The sequence below is a fragment of the Scyliorhinus torazame genome, chromosome 15 (assembly GCF_047496885.1).
Source record: "Scyliorhinus torazame isolate Kashiwa2021f chromosome 15, sScyTor2.1, whole genome shotgun sequence".
In the NCBI taxonomy this organism is placed as follows: Eukaryota; Metazoa; Chordata; class Chondrichthyes; order Carcharhiniformes; family Scyliorhinidae; genus Scyliorhinus; species Scyliorhinus torazame.
Window position 1 is genome coordinate 134,130,837 of NC_092721.1, and position 19,765 is coordinate 134,150,601.

Sequence of the window (19,765 nt, forward strand, 5' to 3'; positions counted from 1 at the left end):
TCAATTCTGGCCTCGGGTGACTGTGTGGAGTTTGCACATTCTTCCCATGTCTGCGTGAGTTTCCTCCGGGTGCTCTGGTTTCCTCCCACAGTCCAGGAATGTGCAGGTTAGGTTACGGGGATAGGGTGTGAGAGTGGGCCTAGGTAGGATGCTCTTTCAGAAGGTTGGTGCAGACTCACTGGGCTGAATGGCTTCCGTCTTGCACTGTAGGGATTGTATGATTCTATTATGGGCCCCTTTGATTTTAAGGAAGCCACGCTTGTGAGGACAGTGGTTGTCAAAATTTGTACCATAGTCATGGTCATTACCTTAGTGTTTTAAGATTTTAACATAGTTCTAGGCTGGAAGAACTCCTATATGAGTATGGTCTCCTTAGCAATTCCTACATTGTGCTGCCTTCCTGACATGAGAAAAAAGACGTGCTTGTGTGCAGGATTTTGGGTGTGCATCTTTGTGGAGGAGTGATTGCTGTTAAGAATACCCAAGTCTGTACATGGTAGGATGTGTAGTTAGGCTTATGACCTGCATTTGTCCTTTTAAAGTAAATAACCAAATAACCCCTTTAAAATCCTTTAAGTTCTTGGGGCGTGATTTAACCAAAGTCTGGTTGCGAGTAGGGACTGCTGCGAGCTTCCCGACACTCGTCCCGGCGAGGCCGTCACCGCTATAAAACGTTAATGGGTCCACTTAACGAGGCCCCACGGGCATCACGCCACAAATGATGGTCCCACCAGCTGATTCACTGGGGCCGCCCTCGCCGGCCCCCCGGTAACCAAGGGGAGCAGCACTTAAACTGATCCTACACAGTCAACCTCACTCAGCTCACAGCCGTGCCACTGAGAAGACCAGCCCCATGATTCGGCGATGCCAACCTGGGCAGATTACTGGACGCGGTAGAGGACAGATGGGATACCCTGTTCCCCCGAGGGTCTTGGAGGGTCAGCTGCAGGGCAGCCAGTGCTGCCTGGGAGGAAGTGGCAGTGGCCATCAGCTTGGGGAGTGTGACCAGGAGGATCGGCACCCAGTGCCGCAACAAGATCAACAACTTCCATCGGGCCACATGGGTGAGTTGGCACTGGACTTCCAACCCCCCATACGGGCTGTCTTTCTTCCCCATCCCCACCCCTGTGCCATCCTCCCCCACACCTCAGACCCTCCCCCCAGCCCGAGGCATCCCCCCACCCCACACCGCGATGAATGAAATGAAATAAAAAGAAAATGAAATGAAATGAAAATCGCTTATTGTCACAAGTAGCCTTCAATGAAGTTACTGTGAAAAGCCCCTAGTCGCCACATTCCGGTGCCTGTTCGGGAAGGCTGGTTCGGGAAGAATGATATGTGCGGCTAGCGATGTCCTAACTTCAACAACGGGAGCGGCCTGGTTCGATCACAAACAGATCGGCGCCCAGCATGGTTCTCGATTATGGCCTCTCCCGCAATTTAATGGCCTCATTACGCTCTCGCTTAAGCGCAATGCGGCCATTAAATCGCCCCCCTTATCTATAGGAAAATATTTATTTTACCTTTACTAGCCCTTACTATGGCCATATTTCTTTGCACAGTTTCCTTCACAACATTCTCATTACTTTATGTACATTCAATTATCGGTACATTTACTGCTCTTTCTGTCAATTATTAATTCAATTATTGTAGGCTCTTGTGCACCTGCATTAGAACTGGGTGGTATAGAGACATTACATCCCTCAAAGAGGTTACAATGGAAATTACAGGAACTCTGCACTGTTTTGACATAGGCCATTCAGGGGCTGGTTTAGCACAGGGCTAAATCGCTGGCTTTCAAGGCAGACCAGCAGCACGGTTTAATTCCCGTACCAGCCTCCCCGAACAGGGGCCGGAATGTGGCGGCTAGGGGCTGTTCACAGTAACTTAATTTGAAGCCTACTTGCGACAATAAGCGATTTTCAATTCATTTCATTCCCATTAAATTCCAACCTTCCAGGTTTGGGCAGGAGACAGATTCCAAATGTTAAAACATCGTTACAGCTGGCAGAGCCTTGTTTCGTTCAAAGGTTTCAGAGGCACCGGCTGTTAAGGGCCAGCCATACATGGATCCCACTTTTTCATCGATATCCTCCCAATGACTTCCTGCAATTTTCAGATTTGCATAAATTAACGGTTGATGACGCACAGCCTTTAAACAAACTGGGATCTCATCTGCAATGCGAGCAGAAAACCTACATCTAAAAGGTTGTCATGAGAATGTAGCTTTAAGAAATGTTTGGCTGCTCATATTACTGCAGTGATGTCAGAGTGTGGGTGGAGCTGGGCTGTCTGTCAGCTTTTTACTTTTGTTTTAGGCTGTTTGTTGCAGGGTGTGTTTTAGTTTCGTTTTCAGTGTTGGAGCTGAAGCCAGACCAAGCGGTTCTGCTGTTCTCAATGCCATCAGAAGACTATCTCTTGATCATTTGGTGAATTCAGAATTATAAATGTTTTCAGTAACCTGAACTTTAACCTGATGTGCTTCTGTGAAAGATTTGTTTTTAAGTCGTATGGATGTTAAAAGAAAAGTTTAAAGGATTACTTAGTGTTGTAGTCTTTGGGGGTTGTATTTGAATTAATGGTTGCTAAGGTGTTCACTGTATGTTTTAAAAAGGTTAACTTGAGTTCATAGAATAAACATTGTTTTGCTTTAAAAAATACTTTTCCATTTCTGCTGTACCACACCTGTCGAGTGGGCCGTGTGCTCTCCATACCACAATCCATTAAATGTTGTGGGTCAGGTGAACTCCATGATACACTTTGGGGTTCTCTAAACTGTTGCTAACTTGCTGTTGTCTCTTAATTTGGCTCTGTTTAATTACGTTTGCTCAAGAGTCGCCAGGTATCTTTCGACACCGCCACAAGGTTCAAAACCGAATACTGATCAAAGACTCGATACACCAGTTAGTAAGTTCAAAAGCAATGCTCATTTATTTACACACAGTCAAATATACTCATGCATAAAACTCTACAATCTAAACTATCACTATTATTAAAATGCAGTATCGGTCTTGTCTGAGAGCTACAGCTCTAATCAACAGACAGACCTTGCACCTGCTTGCTTTTTTCGGTATTGTCCAATTTTCCCAGCATTCTTTGCAAAGTGTCCATTTTGTAATCGGGACATGGCCATCCCAGATGGCTACAGTCCCTCCTTGTGATCCTCAACGCGAAGCGTGAAGGATCACATTACTGCGTCGTCTTTGTCCTCTGACCAAATGGGGCACCCATAATCAGGCTCTACTCTGCCCTATCCTATGAAACACAATTTTACCTAAATCAGTTTAAATACATACATTATTATAAAACTCTACGGGGCGCTATGACATTAATACATGCATTACAGAAAAATAAAAAAACTGGAACCTCTAACTATCCTCAATAAACTATCCTCACTGAACAATCCCAAAAATAATCTATAACATCTTAAACTGTACAAAATAGCAGCACACAAATTTCTCTGGCCTGGCAGTCAGGCACAGAGGTTTACATTTCTTTATTTAACAGAATACATAAAGAGAAACGGATGCACTTTAATTCACGTCAATGGGGTTCGGGGGTTTGGTGGAATCTGAAAATGGGGGACCTAAACCTGTATACCGGGGTACGAGAGCGGTAGGCTCTCTTTCGCCATTTCCTGACTCTAAGTGTCTGCACAACACTGCAAAGTATCGGCAGTACTAAGAGGGCTTCTACTACACACGATAGTGAGTACCAGGTGATAAGCATATCACACCAGGTCGGGGTATCGTTAGCTGTCGCGGGGCTAGCTATCTCAGGGTTCTGTGTATTGCAGGGGTGGGAATCATTCACGGCTTGTGTGGTAGGGGTCAGGGGGGTAGTGTCCGCGCGCAACTGAAGGGATCCCGCTAAGATCCAGGTGAAAAAGATGGAGGTCGTCTTCATCTTTCCGTCATTCTGTCTTCTTCTTTTTCTTCTTCCTGTGGGGTTCCTGAGGTTCCGGAGCTCTGTGAACACAAGCATAATATCTGTTATTATCTTGCTTGAAATCTCGTATGCCTGTCTGTCTGTCCTTTGTTGCCAATTTCCCTTTATAATTGGTCACCATCTGTGACTCCCTCATTTTTTTTTTAAACCAAATATTTGGGACAAGATATCCGAGAAAAATACTGACATAGTGCGGGCTGTCTCGCAGCCTGTGCGATCTACCATCCTAGTGTTTGAGGATGTAAATAGCATACGGAAGCAACCTAAGGGTTGCCAAAACCAAACAAAAGAATTTCGAACTGAAAGTGCCAAAATGGGGTGCGTATGGGCCGTTGCGGGTAAGAAATGGGTGGAATCCCCAGGTAGGACGGTGATCAATGCCGTTTGTGCTCTACCCGAGCGTAGCTGACCAGAGGGGGGTCCTCAGGCAGGGCGGGGACCAGTGCTGTTTCTCCACTGCCTGATCAACCGGCAAGAACGGGTAAGAATGTGGTTGTCGTGGGGGCTGCCTTGTTGTCTGCTGACAAACTTGTCCCTCTAACCTGGTTTCTGTTGACAAACTAGTTCCTCTGAACTGTTGTCTGGGGCCAAACTTGTTCCATTACCTGCCAAGGGGCGTTAAAGGAGTGGCGACGTGGGTCCGTGAAAAAGTTTTAAGTTTACAAACAACACTTAACATTAACACTAACGAACAAACATACAACAAACATGGTGCAGGTTCCACAGAAAGGACACCGTATCTCTCCATCGGTCCCTTTTTTCCATCATCTGGACACCTCACTGCTCAAGAGCGAACAGGGTCGCAAAGGGATTTGTTTGGTGGGAATCAGACTCTAAGTCATCATCTTCTCCCGGCTGCCAAACTCTTGACTGTAGAAACCGTGCTAAAGCTGCTTGGGGTGAATTGGGATCCATCTCATCATTCCGGATGAGCCTGAACAAATTGTCTCGGAGCCAGAATCGTGTGTCGAGGTTGGAGCTGCTAGGTTGTAATCCGTAATCGTCGGGCGGTGGGTCTGGGTCAGGGGCTTTGATGTATGTAATCTTGAAGGGGTCACTGGAATCATGCTCGGATTAGTTAGGAGTGGGGCCTGGAACAGGGGGATAATCGTAACGTGGTGTGCTGTGGCTATCGTCATCGTGATCGCTATCACTGTCGCTGTCGCTGCTGGTTGAAGGAAGGGAGAGACGGAGTCATGTCTCTGGGGGTGGAGTTGAAGTTGTGTCTGAGGACGGGCTGGACTGGTTGGGGGGGGGGGGTAGGAAAACGTCATCTGTGGGCGGGGCGTGCTCGTCTGCTGCTGCGAGCAGGACGTGGTGTGTGTGGTTATTCTGCGAGCCATAAGCCTTGAGCTGGTTTATGTGGAACCGCACAGACTTGCCATTGGGATATGTAATCTTGTGTACCGATGGGCTGACTTTGTCCGAAATGGAGTATGGTCCGGAGAATTTAGGGGAAAGGAATGAACGGGTTGTATAGGGAAAGCATCACTTGCTGCCCTACTGCAAACTCAGTGGCGTGTACTGTTTTGTCGAAACAAGCCTTGCTCTGTTTCTTCCTGGTCCCAAGTCTCACAGCTGCTGCGAGTTGGGCCACCTTTATGTTCTCTATTAATTGTTGTACAGAATTTTCATGCATGAGGGCGGTGACTGCGGGGCCGGCCAAATCCAGTCCTAATAAATACTCTGTCCCTTTCATGGGGCATCTGGTCATGAGAGTGTGGGGGGTGTATCCTGAGGACGTGGATACCGTGTTCCTTATAAACATTAAAGCAAATGGGAGAACTGAATCCCAGGTGCTGTTGTTCTGTTGCACCATTTTCCTGAGGGTGGCTTTTAATGTCCTGTTCATCCTCTCTACAAGACCACTTGACTGGGGGTGATATGTGATATGAAACTTTTGTCTAATGCCGAAAATCGTGAGGACGTTTTTCATTACACGTCCTGTGAAATGGGAGCCTTGATCGGATTCTATACCGCGGGGGAGGCCCCATCTTGTAAAGATGTGCTGTGTTAGTATTTTAGCTGTCGTCTTGGCCGTATTAGTTCTCAATGGAAATGCTTCCACCCATTTTGTGAAGGTGTCTATGACCACCAACACATACTTATAACCATTTCTGCAAGGGGGTAGGGGTCCTATATAGTCTATCTGTAGATTTGTCCAGGGTCCATTAACGGGACGGGTATAACTAAGTTGAGCCTTTTTCGCATATCTGTCTGGATTGTTCTGGGCACAGATCAAGCAATTCTCTATGTAATGTGTAACATCGGCTTTTAAATCAGGCCACCAGTAGAGCGGTCTGAGGTGGGCTAGGGTGGGTTCAATACCTTGGTGTCCATAACTGTCATGGAACTGACAAATGATCTGATTCCTGTCCTGGCTGGGAACTATATAAATGCCATCCTTTAAAATCACACCGTCATGTGTGGTTATTGCATTCTTGTATTTATCATACGGGGCTGGGAAGGTACCCTTTAAAACTTCCTTGAGTTTCTCGTCCTCTTTCCGTGCCTTCGCTAGATCGTGACTATTGGTCTGTGTGACCTGAACTGCGTGTACTGGGGTGCTTTCGGGGGGGTTTCCAAAAATAACCATGCCTGGAGCCTGTCTTCGCTAGGGCGTCTGCTTTAACATTACCAGGGGGGGAAGAATGGTGATGACTGAGAACCTTAATTATTCCATATTTTCTATCCTTCGCTGTCTCTAAGATATAGCGGAGTAATGGGGCTGAGGGTAGGGGTTTACCGTCCGTGGAAACAAATCCTCTCGTTTCCCACAGGGGTAGGAATTCCCTACATACAAGCTGTCTGAATAGATGTCTGCTGGGGTCGGGAACGAGTCGGAGTGGTCTACAATGTAAGCAATCGCTGCCAGTTCTGCTGCCTACGAGCCTAAGTGTCCTGGCAACTTTAGTGAAATCTCATCTAGGGCGCGTCCCTGCACGTCCTCTACGTAAATACCAGTGATTCTCTTTCCATTTAACACTGTGGAGGAGCCATCCACATAAATCTTCAGGGGTGTGCACGTGTCTGTGGGCTGGGATGTCTGGGGTGTATTACCTGAGGTGTTTTGGGAATAAATGGGCCTGTGTTCTGTTTTGTGGTGATGATCTCACACTCATGAGGGGTGCCTGCATACTGCAAATTATCGGCAAGGAACATGTGGGTCTTGGCTCTTTTTACTGTGATGTCCCGTCCCTGTAAAAGAAGGGTCCAAATGGCTGCGTGGATTTGGCTGACTGTGCCATCCTTAAATCGGCCGTCTAACAATAGCTGTGCTGGGGTGTGTTCTGTGAGGATGGTAATGGGGTTGAGTCCTGTAATGTAGGCGAAGTACTGTATTGCCCAAAAAACTGCGAGCAGGTGCCTTTCACAGACAGAAAATCCTTGCTCTACGGGGTCTAACATGCGTGAGGCGTATGCTACGGGGCGTAATTGGTTATGGCGTTCCTGGAGGAGCACGGCCGAAAGGGTTCGGTCGGTGCTTGCTACTTCGATAGCGTACGGGGAATGTGGATCTGGGACCTGTAATGCGGGGGCTGTGCTGAGGGCTCTTTTTAAAGCATCCACGGCACCTGTATGCTGTGGAAGCCATTCCCAAGGTGCCTGCTTCTTGGGAAGTTCGGAAAGGGGCGAGGCTTTAGTGGCGAAACCGTCAATACGGTTCCGGCAGTAGCCAACCAATCCTAAAAATGACCGGAGGGCTGAGACATTGTGGGGGAAGGGGCAATTTGACGATCGAGTCAATTCTCTTTTGCTCGATCTCGCGTTTACCATGTGTGATCACTGTTCCTAAGTAAATCACTTTCTCTTTCAAAATCTGGGCCTTCTTGGGGTTGACTTTACAACCAATTTCTTTCAGGAGTCCTAGTAGTTCGGCGAGAAGCGAAATGTGCTCTCCCTTTGTGTCTGTCTGTAGTAACAAATCGTCTACATACTGGACCAGACAATCGGGGCGGGAAAATTTTGCTAATCCATTTGCCAGCTGTCGGTGGAAAATGGAGGGGGAGTTGTGGAAGTCTTGTCCATGTATATTGTTGTCCCTGGAATGTAAAGACGAATTTGTACTGGCACGCTTTAGCCAATGGAATGGACCAAAGGCCATTGCTAATGTCCTAAACCGAAAAATGTTTTGACTGGAGTCCCTGTTTGAGCATGGTCTCAGGACTCGTGGCTACGGTGGGAGCTGCTGCTGGGGTTACTTTGTTCAGTTCCCGGTAATCAATGGTCAGTCGCCATGATCCACCCGGTTTCCTGACGGGCCAAATTGGTGCATTGTTTGTGGAGGCTACTGATCTGAGTATGCCTTGATCCAACAAACTCTCTATTACTTTGGAGATTTCTCCCTCTGCTTCCTGGGGAAATCCGTACTGCTTCTGGGGTTTAGGGTCGGGACACAAAGCCAAAAAATTTGCCACAGTCGTGCTTGTGCTGTGCAAATGCCGCTTTGTGTTCCTGCAGGACTGCCCTAACCTGTTTGTCTGCACTAATGGCTCGAGGGTGGAACCAGAAGTTTCCTACTGAGCTAGTCCTGTTTATATACTCTCCTACTGTGACCGTGGCGGGGACTCGTGCTGCCTTTGCCATTTCCCAAACACACTTGTTAACTGGGTCAAAAGAAAGGTTGTGGGAGCTCATAAAATCGATCCCTAGGATATGTTCTGCTGTCTGGGGCAGATCAACCAAAACTACGGGGTGATTAATTGTGATGTTCCCTATTTGTATCGCTACAGGGGCTGTGATGTGTCCTTGTTGTAAATGACTTGTAAAGCCGCTGAGTGTGATGGTGTCTGCTGTGGGCCACGTGTCTCGCTGAAACATTGTGGAGGAATTGAGTGTGGCGCGGGACCCTCCTGTGTCCCAAAGAAATTCTACTGGGAGTCCCCGGACTTTGCCTGCTACCTACGGTCTACCGGACTTGTCCCAAAGGGTGTCGCAGACCCAAGTTGGGGAGCCCGAACACCGTCAGTCGGTGCCGTTCATTTCTGCATTCTCTGAATGGGCGCTAACGCTATGGATCGGTTTTGCCCTATTCCTGTTTAGGGTGCCTGTCTGTTGGTTTCTCTGCTGCTTTTGGGGTGCATTGCACTCTCGTGCAAAGTGTCCTAACTGTCCACAATTGTAACATTCTTGAGCTTTGGGCTGGGGTGGGCTGTTCCTGCCCTCATTTATCCATGCGGGGTTCTGGTGCGCTTTAACTAGATTCATCTCTGCCTGCTCTTCATCGGGTTTTATAAATGCGGTTTTGCCTTGGACTGATTGCTCCCAAGAGCGGGACAATCTCTTCAAAACCCATTTTTCATTGTGGGCCTCGTCGGAGGGGTCTTAATTTGCACAAGCTCTCTGTCCTGCATCTGTCGTGTGAGAGACTAGGATTCGATTCCATTTGGCCATATTATCTGGGGACAAATGGGCGCGGGCTAACTCTCCGAAAACTGCTGTGAAGTGTATCCACAAGCATCCAGCAAACGCTGTGGGGTGCTCTGTTTTCTTTTGCCTACACTTGTTTAGGCCTTCTACGGGGTCTCCTCTGTTACAGCCGATTGCATCAAGGATCGCTGTGTGCATCTCTTGGCGTGTGCCTCCTCCTACATTCTGTGGGTCGGGAAGGGCTGCCATGACTGAAGGGTCGAGGCTTAAAACTGTGAGCTTCACTTGCTCCTTTTCGTCCAGGCCGTACATGGTAGCCTGCTGTTTGACTTTCGCGAAAAATTGGTGGGCGTCTGATGTGGTAAGGAACGGTGTAATTGTTCCACACGTGTCCCGTAATTGGGTCACGGTTAACGGGGTTGTATAAAGGAAATCTGCGTCTCCTTCTGCTGTGACCCTGTGGTGTGTGGTTACAAGGTCATTGGGGGGGGGTGTTCTGCCTGTTCGGTTGGGGGTTGGGGCGCTTTCCTTTTCTGGGGTTTTTCCTGCGTACATGTCCCATGTACGTATCTATGGGCAGTCTCGTTCAATTCCTGCCAATCGGAGCCATTTTCCTGATCTAACTGGGGTCCAAATGTGATTTGAAACCCATTTTGAACGGAAAGCAGAGATTGCAATTCTGCAATTTGCTTCCGGCACTTTGCGTGGTCTACTGAGCTCTGCCTTTGTTCCATTGTGGAAGTATGGAGTGCTCGTAAGGCTGCTTTCAAATCATTGCACTCTTTCTGCAATTTCTCAACTTGTTGCTCGGTCTCTTGTCTTACCAACACCGCACGTTGCATGTCCTGGTAGGCCTTATCTTATTGCGTTTGGAAACTACTCAAATGCGCGAGACAAGACTGGTGTGCCATCTTGGCATCATCCACCACTCTGTCCCTCGCCACTAACTGCTCTCTCAAATCTCTATTCTCCTTCTCTACTTCGCTCACGTCTACCTCACTACTTCTGCCTCGCTCCTCTATCTCTCTACGGAGCGTCCTACCGACCTCCTCTGTGCCTCGCAATTGTGCCAAACAGGACACGATTGCCATCGGCTTGCGAGCTTTCCCCAAGTTCTTCTTGTGTATCTCTGACAGGTTCTCCCACCAATTATGTCCTGTACTCCCGGGACCTGTTTCACCATTCGCACAGAATTCGCTCCAAAGGGGCCATCCTTTCCCTTTGAGGTACTTTCTGATTTCATCTTCCCAAATGGGACACTGTCCTACTCTGCTGGTCGCTGCGACCTCGAATTCCTGGGGGTTCATAAGGGGTTCCATTGCCTTCATTGCCATTTTCTCCATCTAGGTTCTCTACTGAATTTGGAACAGGGGGTGATAAAGTGGTGATGTAAACATGGGTAAGGCTTACGCTCATTTCCAGCCTACAAAACTGCCGACAGTTTTATGCAACAAAATCTCTCAGGTTTACCTTATATCCCTGTTAGTACGCATGCATTAACACACTTCCGAATCTCGGAGGCTTGATCAGTACTGTTCTTACACTTGTGGTTTTTCTGTTTCCAATTGGATTCTCAATTCAAATTTGGGTTCTCTCGGAGTGGTTAGGCCACTTCGAAGTCGAGTCCACCAGAGTCGCCAGTAAATGTTGCTAACTTGCTGTTGTCTCTTAATTTGGCTCTGTTTAATTACGTTTGCTCAAAAGTTGCCAAGTATCTTTCGATACTGCCACAAGGTTCAAAACCAAATACTGATAAAAGACTCGATACACCAGTTAGTACGTTCAAACGCAATGCTCATTTATTTACACACAGTCAAATATACTCATGCATAAAACTCTACAACCTAAACACTCATTCAGAGGAACAATGGCCGTTGCTCGGTTCTGAGACTGCTGGGTTGAGCTGTTTACAGGATAGCAACTAGGAGCGTCTATCTCGTAGCGTGCATTGAATTGGAACTTACTTGGTCTGGAGTAGCGTTGGCCGGTCTCTCCTCGTTGAGAGCCAAGGCCAAGAGAGCGATTCTCTCTTGGGGAATCCTTTTTATACCCAAAGGGGCTTTACGTGCTTATGGGCGGGCCTTGAACTTGGCCCCAATTAATTGGGCCGTTTCCCAATCGTCCTTATCGATTTTCCTCCAATAGAGGGGTGGGTGCCCTGATTGCTGGGCGTGTCCTAGGTGGCCATTGGTTTGCTTTGTTTTAGTCTCCTCTGGCGCCGGGGTGTCTGTCTTAGCATTGTTTACCTAACTGTTGCCTTTTTGTTCCCGGGGATGGCTCATTAATATGTAGATGGTTCTGCAGTATCGGTCTTGTCTGAGAGCTACAGCTCTAATCAACAGACAGACCTTGCACCTGATTGCTTTTTCGGTATTGTCCAATTTTCTCTGCATTCTTTGCAAAGTGTCCATTTTGTAACCGGGACGTGACGTTCCAAGATGGCTACAAAACCCTGGCCTATAACAAATTGGGGGCTCGTCCAGGATAAAAGTCTATCTATTGGATTGGCTTAGTGAACTTAAAGACAGTGAGGGGTGAGCATATTGTGGTTGCTTTTCAAGTGTGGTATTTTAGTTTAAGTAGGGAGTGTGTTGTGAACAATGGCTCTTTCAGAGGTTTTGAAGTTTTTGGGGGTAGCAGTCACATACAGTACCTTACGGACAGAGACTAAAAGCAGACTGCTAGATTTGGCAAAAACATTGCAGTTAACATTACCTGACAAAATGCGAAAAGATGAGGTAATTATGGCGGTGACTAAGCATTTAAAGTTGCCTGAGATACGTTTGACTCATTGGAAATGGCAAAAATTCAGTTACAAATTAAACATGAGAAAGAATTAAAGCAGCTTGAATACGAAAGAGAAAAAGAAAAGGAGAGAGAAGAAAGGAGAAAAGAAAGAATAGCCCGAGCAGAACAAAAAGAAAGAGAAAGGGAGATACAGATCAGGGAAAAAGATAAAGAGAGAGAGTTTCAACTTCAGAAAATGGCCATGAAACATGACAGTCAGTTAAAATTGGCAGACGTAAAGGAAAATAAACAGTTGGTTGATAGTGATGAGGATAGTGAGAAAAAGCATCATAGTCGAAGGCTTGGTGGGGTCTATTTAAATATGTCCAAGCATTGCCAAGGTTTGACAAGAAGGAGGTGGAAGCCTTTTTCATTTCATTTGAGAAGGTGGCTAAACAAATGAAATAGCCACAGGGCATGTGGGTATTACTGATTCAAACAAAGCTGATAGGTAGGGCTAGTGAAGTGTTTACATCACTACTGGAGGACGTATCTGGATGTGTAAGGAGGTGAAAAAATCCATCTTAGGTGCATATGAACTAGTGCCTGAAGGTTACAGACAAAGGTTTAGAAATTTAAGGAAATAATTCGATCAAACATACATGGGGTTTGAAAGAATCAAATAGAGTAATTGTGATAGGTGGATAAGGGCTTTGAAAATAGACCAAACTTATGAAGTTCTCAGAGAAATTATACTTTTGGAGGAGTTTAACAATTCAATTCCTGATGTAGTGAGAACTCATGTGGAAGAGCAGAAGGTTAAAACTGCAAGGTTAGCAGCAGAAATGGCAGATGATTATGAATTACTTCATAAATCAAAGCTTGGTTTACGACATCAGTTTCAGCCTGTGAGGGATAGAAACTGGGACATGAGAAATACTCAAGTGGTAAAGGTAAAGGTGATCTGATGGGAGATAATAAGGAGAGTGTACCTCAGATTAAAAAAGAAATCCAGGAGGGTGGAAAAGAAATGAAAAGTTTCAAATGTTTTCACTATAATAAACTAGGCCATGTAAAGTCACAGTGTTGGTGGTTGAAGAAAAACACTGGGAAGGCTGATGTGGTAAAACAGGATACGACAGTGGGGTTTGTTGAAGTGGTAAAGGAAAGCCCAAGTGAAGCAAAGGAGGTGCAAAAGATTGTACAGCCTGTTCAAGAGGTGATTGATAAGAAGGTGTCATATCTCTTTAAAGAATTTACTTGTGTGGGTAAGGTTTACTCATGTGTATCAGGAGGAGCAGGTAAAGAAGTCACAATTTTAAGAGATACGGGAGCTAGTCAATCTTTAATGGTAAGAGATGAGGAGTTATGTAGTTTGGGAAGAATGTTGCCAGAAAAGGTGGTAATATGTGGAATTCCGGGTGAGAGGAGTAGTGTTCAATTATATAAGGTAAGGTTGGAAAGTCCAGTGAAGAGTGGTGAAGTGGTAGTAGGAGTAATAGAGAAACTATCTTGTCCAGGAGTACAGTTTATCTTGGGTGATGATATAGCTGGATCGCAGGTGGGAGTGATGCCTACTGTGGTTGATAAGCCAGTGGAAAATCAGACAACTGAAATGTTGGAGAACGGATATCCTGGGATTTTTCGGATTGTGTAGTAACAAGGTCGCAAAGTCACAGGTTAAGACAAGAGGAGAAATCAAAGAGTGAAGATGACGTTGAAGTGCAATTATCAGAAACAATTTTGAAAGCATACACGGAAGAGGAATCTGAGTGGATACCAGAGTGTTATTACCGTAAAAGTGATGTCTTGATGAGAAAATGGAGACCTTTACTTATGCAGGCGGATGAAAAGTGGGCAGAAGTTCAGATCAGATGGTTGAAAAAGAATAAGAACAGGTGGAGGATAAGGCAGATATTTTTAGTTCAGGAAAATTGGTGGAGTTACAACAGCTCCTTCAATCCTGCAAACCACCCCCAAGAAACAAATCTTTTAGTGTCCTAATTCCTTTCTCCTCCCATCTCTGAAAATTTCCATCCCACCTCCCTGGCTCAAACCTAAGGGGTTCCCCCGAATTGGTGTTTCTCTTGACCCTGCCCCCAACCCGAAGTACTGGCGAAATTGACTCCAAATTCTCAACAAAGCTATTACTACCAGACTCCCTGAGTATTTCCCCGGGGCTATCGGGAGTGGCGCTGTTGCTAGCGCCTTCAATCCCGACCCCCTACACAAACTCTCCTCCATTCTGACCCACTGGGAGTCAACCCCTCTGACCCAGCTCCGTACCTTCTCCACATTCGCCTCCCAGTAATAATACATCAGGCTCGGAAGACCCAAACCCCCTGCCTTCCTCACTGTAGCAGCGCCTTTCTAATTCTGGCCACCTTCCCTCCCCATATGAACAAGGTAATCATCCCTTCAATCTCTCAAAAATGCCTTTGGCAGGAAAATCGGCAGTCATTGTAAAATAAACAGAAATCGCGGCAACACGTTCATTTTAACCGCCTGTACCCGACCCGCCAGTGACAGAGGGAGACCATCCCACCTTGCCAGCTTTCACCCTCCCCACCAAACTAGAAATGTTGTACCGACAGAACCCCCCCCCAATCCCAAGCAACCTGCACCCCCAAGTATCCAAAGTGAGCCCCTGCCCTACGGCAGCTCACCCCCACCCCTGCTCCCACCCTCCCGGCTAAGACACCACAAAATATTCACCCTTGTCGAGATTTAATTTGCACCCCGAGAAAGACCCAAACCCCTGAAGCAGCTGCAGTATTCCTCCGATTGACACTCTCGGTTCCGACACGTATAACAAGTCATCGGCATACAAGGACACCCTATGCTCTATCCACCCCCCCACCCCACCCCCCCCCCCCCCCCCCACCCCCCACCCCGCACTATCCCTTTCCATACCCCTGAACTTCGTAATGCGATGGCCAATGGCTCAGTTGCGAATGCAAACAGCAGGGGGGACATAGGACACCCCTGCCTAGTCCCACGGTGGAGAGGAACGTATTCCGAGCTGATGCTATTTGTGCGGACACTCGCCCTCGGCTCCTTATTCAGTAGCTTTACCCAGTCCACAAATCGTGTCCAATCCCAAACCGCTCCAGAACTGCCATCAAGTACCCCCATTCTACCCGGTCAAACGCTTTCTCGGCGTCCAATGCCACAACCACCTCTGTCTCCTTCCCCTCTGCCGGTGCCATAAGGACGTCCAATACCCTTCTAATGTTTGAAAAGAGCTGCCTCCCTCTCACAAACCCCGTCTGATCTTCATCTATCACCTTCGGGAGGCACTCCTCCAGCCTACCTGCCAATATCGCCAATATCTTTGCGTCCACGTTTAAAAGTGATATGGGCCTATACAACCCACACTCCATCGGATCCTTATCTCTTTTAAGCAACAGGGAAATCAATGCCTGCCCCAAAGTTTGTGGTAACACCCCCTTCCCTAACGCCTCTTCAAACACCCCCACCATCAGCAGTACCGGCTTATATTTGAATTTTTTATAATCCACCGGAAACCCATCCGGCCCTGCCACCTTCCCCGACTGCATCTTCCCAATCGCGTCTTTTATCTCCTGCTCCATTATCACCCCCTCTAATGTAGCCCTGTCCCCCTCCCCTAACCTTGGGTACTCCAGCCCATCTAGAATTTCCTGCATCTCCCAGTCTCCCCCAGGTGGCTCTGACATGGACAATCTCTCATAGAATTCCTTAAAGACCCTGTTAATCTGATCTGGAGCTACCACCAACTTCCCTTCCCCGTCCCTCACCTGGACAATTTCCCTTGCCGCAGACTCCCTCCGGATCTGACCCGCCAATATATGCCCCGCCTTCTCTCCATGCTCGTAAACTGCACCCCTTGCTCGCCTCAATTGGCGTACCGCCTTCCTGGTAGCTAGTCGGTCAAAGCTCGCCTGTAGTTCCTTCCTCTTTCCAACTTCGCTGGGTCCCCATCTTCTGCATAACTCCTATCTACCTCCAGCATCTCATCTATTACCCTCTGACGCTCCATCCTCTCCTTTTGTCCACCCTAGTCTTAAACAAGATCACCTCATCACCACCTTTAGAGCCTCCCAGGTAACCGCCTTCACCCATGCAGTTGAAACCTACATATTCCTCAATTACTTTTTCAATTTTGTCACAGAACCCTCGGTCCCCCAACAGTCCCACATCTAATTTCCACCCCGGTCTCTATACCACCCCCTTCTCCTGTACCATATCCACCCAATGCGGAACATGATCTGATATTGCAATTGCCGAGTACTCCGACCCCTTAACCCCAGCCAGCAAAGCCTTCCCCACCACGAAAAAGTCGATCCGCGAGTAAACCTTATTGACCGCTGAGAAAATAGAGTATACCCGCTCTCTTGGGTGCGGAAACCTCCAAGAGTCCAACCCTCCAAGCTTCAGTCCCCCCCACGATCGGTTCATGCGAGTCCAGGTCGGGGATGGCCCCGCATACCTCCTTCGCGAACTTCACATCATCCCAATTGGGACCATATACACTTACCAGCACCACGAGCCTCCCCTCCAGCGCCCCTGTCACAATCACATATCTACCCCCCTGATCTGCAACCACCTTCTCCATCTGGAACCGTACCCTTTTGCTGACCATTACCGCTACCCCTCAAGCCCTTCCGTCAAATCCAGAGTGAAACACCTGGCTAACCAAGCCCTATTGCTGTCTCACCTGGTTCTTCACCCTCAAGTGGGCAGCACGGTAGCATTGTGGATAGCACAATTGCTTCACAGCTCCAGGGTCCCAGGTTCGATTCCAGCTTGTGTCACTGTCTGTGCGGAGTCTGCACATCCTCCCCGTGTGTGCGTAGGTTTCCTCCTGCTGCTCCGGTTTCCTCCCACAGTCCAAAGATGTGCAGGTTAGGTGGATTGGCCATGATAAATTGCACTTAGTGTCCAAAATTGCCCTTAGTGTTGGGTTGTGTGGGGTTACTGGATTATGGGGTTATGAGGATAGGGTGGAGGTGTTGACCTTGGGTTGGGTGCTCTTTCCAAGAGCCGGTGCAGACTCGATGGGCCGAATAGCCTCCTTCTGCACTGTAAATTCTATGATCTATGATGAAGTGAGTCTTCTGCAGCATTGATACATCGGCCTTCAAACTTTTAAGATGCGCAAGCATCCTTGACTGGACCACCCAATCCCCTCACGGTCCACGTGACTATCTTAACTAGGGGTCTATCACCAGCTCCCCCTTATCCACCATCATCATACCACCAGGCCTGCCCCATGAGCCTGACCAGCCCCTATCCATTATTAAAATCAAACCCCGTCCCCTGCACTTCCCCTCGAAAGAATCGCACCCAGTATCGATCCTCTCACCCCCCCACCCTTGCTCGCCTCGTAGGCCCATCGAAACATGCTAACCAGGCTCCAATGTCCGCAGCCCTCCTCTTACCTCACCTCCGATCACTAGCCGACTTTAGTTAGCTAGCGTGCTAGCGCGGGTCCCCACCCCCCCCCCCCCCCCGCCCCCGCAAGGCAAACCGTCCTCTCCCACCCAGTCCCAGAAGAAAAAGAAAAACAATCTAACCCATACAATTCAATAAAATAACATATAACCGTTGCAACAAAAAAAACAATCAAACCAAACAAAAACTTAAACTCTATAACAATGTGAGGTCAAGTAAGTTACAATACTGGTCATTGAAAAGAAAGTTATAACATTTATACATTTTCCAGCTCCCCAATCACAATCTCTCTTCCAGCTCCACTCCTCACTTCTGTCCCAAGCCTGCTGCCTTCACGAACGCCTCAGCCGCCTCCACCGTTTCGAAATAAAAATCTTTAGTGTTGTACATCATCCTCAGCTTTGCCGGGTATACCATACCAAATCGCAGTCCTTTGTTGTACAGTGCTGCCTTCACTCGGCTGAAAGCCACTCGTCTCTTCGCCAACTCCACCATCAAGTCCTGGTAAGTCCAAACTCTAGCACCATCCCACTGCACCTCCCGCTTCAGCTTCGCCCAGTTTAACACCTTCTCCTTCACGTGGTGTTTATGGAAGCAGATAATTACTGCTCTTGGCAGCTCATTTACTTTGGGTTTCGGCCTTAACGACCGATGACCTCAGTCCAGTTCATACCGGGGGGGGGGTCTTCACACTCCCCCATCAACTCCGCCAGCATCTTAGTGAAGTACTTTGTTGGCCTCGAGCTGTCTGCCTCTTCGGGCAAGCCCACAATTCTCATATTATGCCGCCTCGAGCGGTTCTCCAAGACCTCGAGCTTTGCTCAGAGCTCTGTTACCTCCCCCACCCTCCGCAGCTCGTTCCCCCATCGGGGTGAGCTGATCGCTGTGCTGCGACACGGCCTCCTCCACTTCCTTCATCTTTTAATTTTGTTCTCTCACCTCGGCTGATGTTTTTGCCACAGCAACCTCGCCAGGACAATTGCCTCCTCCACCAATGATTTCAATGCGACCACCATCTCCTTCCTCAACGCCTCTATGTGCCTCACAAACTGCTTCTCCAGCTCCCCAGCAATCACCTCGGTCATCTTTGCCACCGTAAGTAGTGCGGCCCCACCATACGGTCTGGCATCTGCCATCTTGTCAGCGCTTTTGCTGGTCCTCTCATTCAACGGCGGACCCGGGTTTCCTTCCTTCTTCCTAGCTGCTTTTCGCATCCTTTAACGACTTATTATTTTTTCTTTCTTTCTTCAGTCCAAAAATAAATAAATAATTATTTTCAATTATTCCAAAATCAAAAAATCTCTTCCCTCGGAGACCGGACTTCAAACTTCTCAAAAATCCATTTACAGTGGGAGTCACCCAATGTGCTCTACTCCCCCTCGACATCGTGTTCTGGATTCGGGCCTGTCACCTCGATTGCCTCACCTCGTGTCAAGCTCCACCAACGCCTCTCACTTCGGGCCCGATGCCCCCCACTCTGGCCGCCGGACACTCCCGCGGGGCTCCTCACCGGCTCCAAACCGGACCGACCCGACGCCCGTCCCTCAGGTCCCAAAGGCCGAAGAAATTTGAATAAAAAGAACAACGGGGAAACCCCTGAAAATGTCTGAAATATCGCGGACTGGCGAGAGCCTCTTCTCAACGCAGCCACTCCGCTCGCGAGCGCCACCAGAAGTTGGAATGCATAAATTAATAATGATTCTTTTTCATTGGTGTTTTGTATTCGAAATGTTGGGTGGGATGAGGGGATTGTTGGCTTGGGGATTGCCATTGTATTTGTTGTTATTGTTGATTATTTGTTGTTGTAAATATGATAAATGTAAAAAAGGAGGAGAATAAAAATATATTATATTTTAAATGTCACAACTTACTTCAAACAGTTGGTTACTTGAAGGAATTACTTTGTCGTGCAATTAAATACAGCCGCCATTTTGCACTGACAAGGTTGCTTTTGACAGCAATGAGTTGATTTGCCACTCTGATTGTAATGACTGGGGAAAGTATGTTAGTGTGGTAATCACTACTGTTGCATTATATTGTATATATGGGTATTACGGTAAGGCCCCTGTACTACAGGTAGGGCGGTAGATCCCTGCCTGCTGGCTCCGCCCAGGAGGCGGAGTATAAATGTGTGTGCTCTCCAAACGGCAGCCATTTCGTAAGCTGCTGTAGGAGGCCACACATCTCTGTGCAGTAAAGCCTCGATTACATTCTACTCTCGTCTCGTCGTAATTGATAGTGCATCAGTTAGTCAGGACACCTGGATTGAATTTTATGCTGTGAG

The 19,765-nt window shown here is 47.7% G+C and overlaps 1 protein-coding gene across 4 annotated transcripts in view; it reads right to left on the minus strand.

The window, feature by feature from the left end:
• Positions 1–2,908: 2,908 nt before the first annotated feature.
• The window catches only part of LOC140391832 (solute carrier family 35 member F2-like), a 142,571-nt gene continuing 125,714 nt past the window's right edge, over positions 2,909–19,765 (minus strand). For all 4 annotated transcript variants that reach the window (XR_011935195.1, XR_011935194.1, XM_072476775.1 and 1 more), the window contains one exon: positions 2,909–3,968. Coding sequence is in view for 2 of the 4 variants with exons in the window: in XM_072476775.1 (XP_072332876.1) it covers positions 3,903–3,968 (66 nt within the window). In the remaining 2 variants the exon portion in view is untranslated. The remainder of the gene's footprint in view (positions 3,969–19,765) is intronic.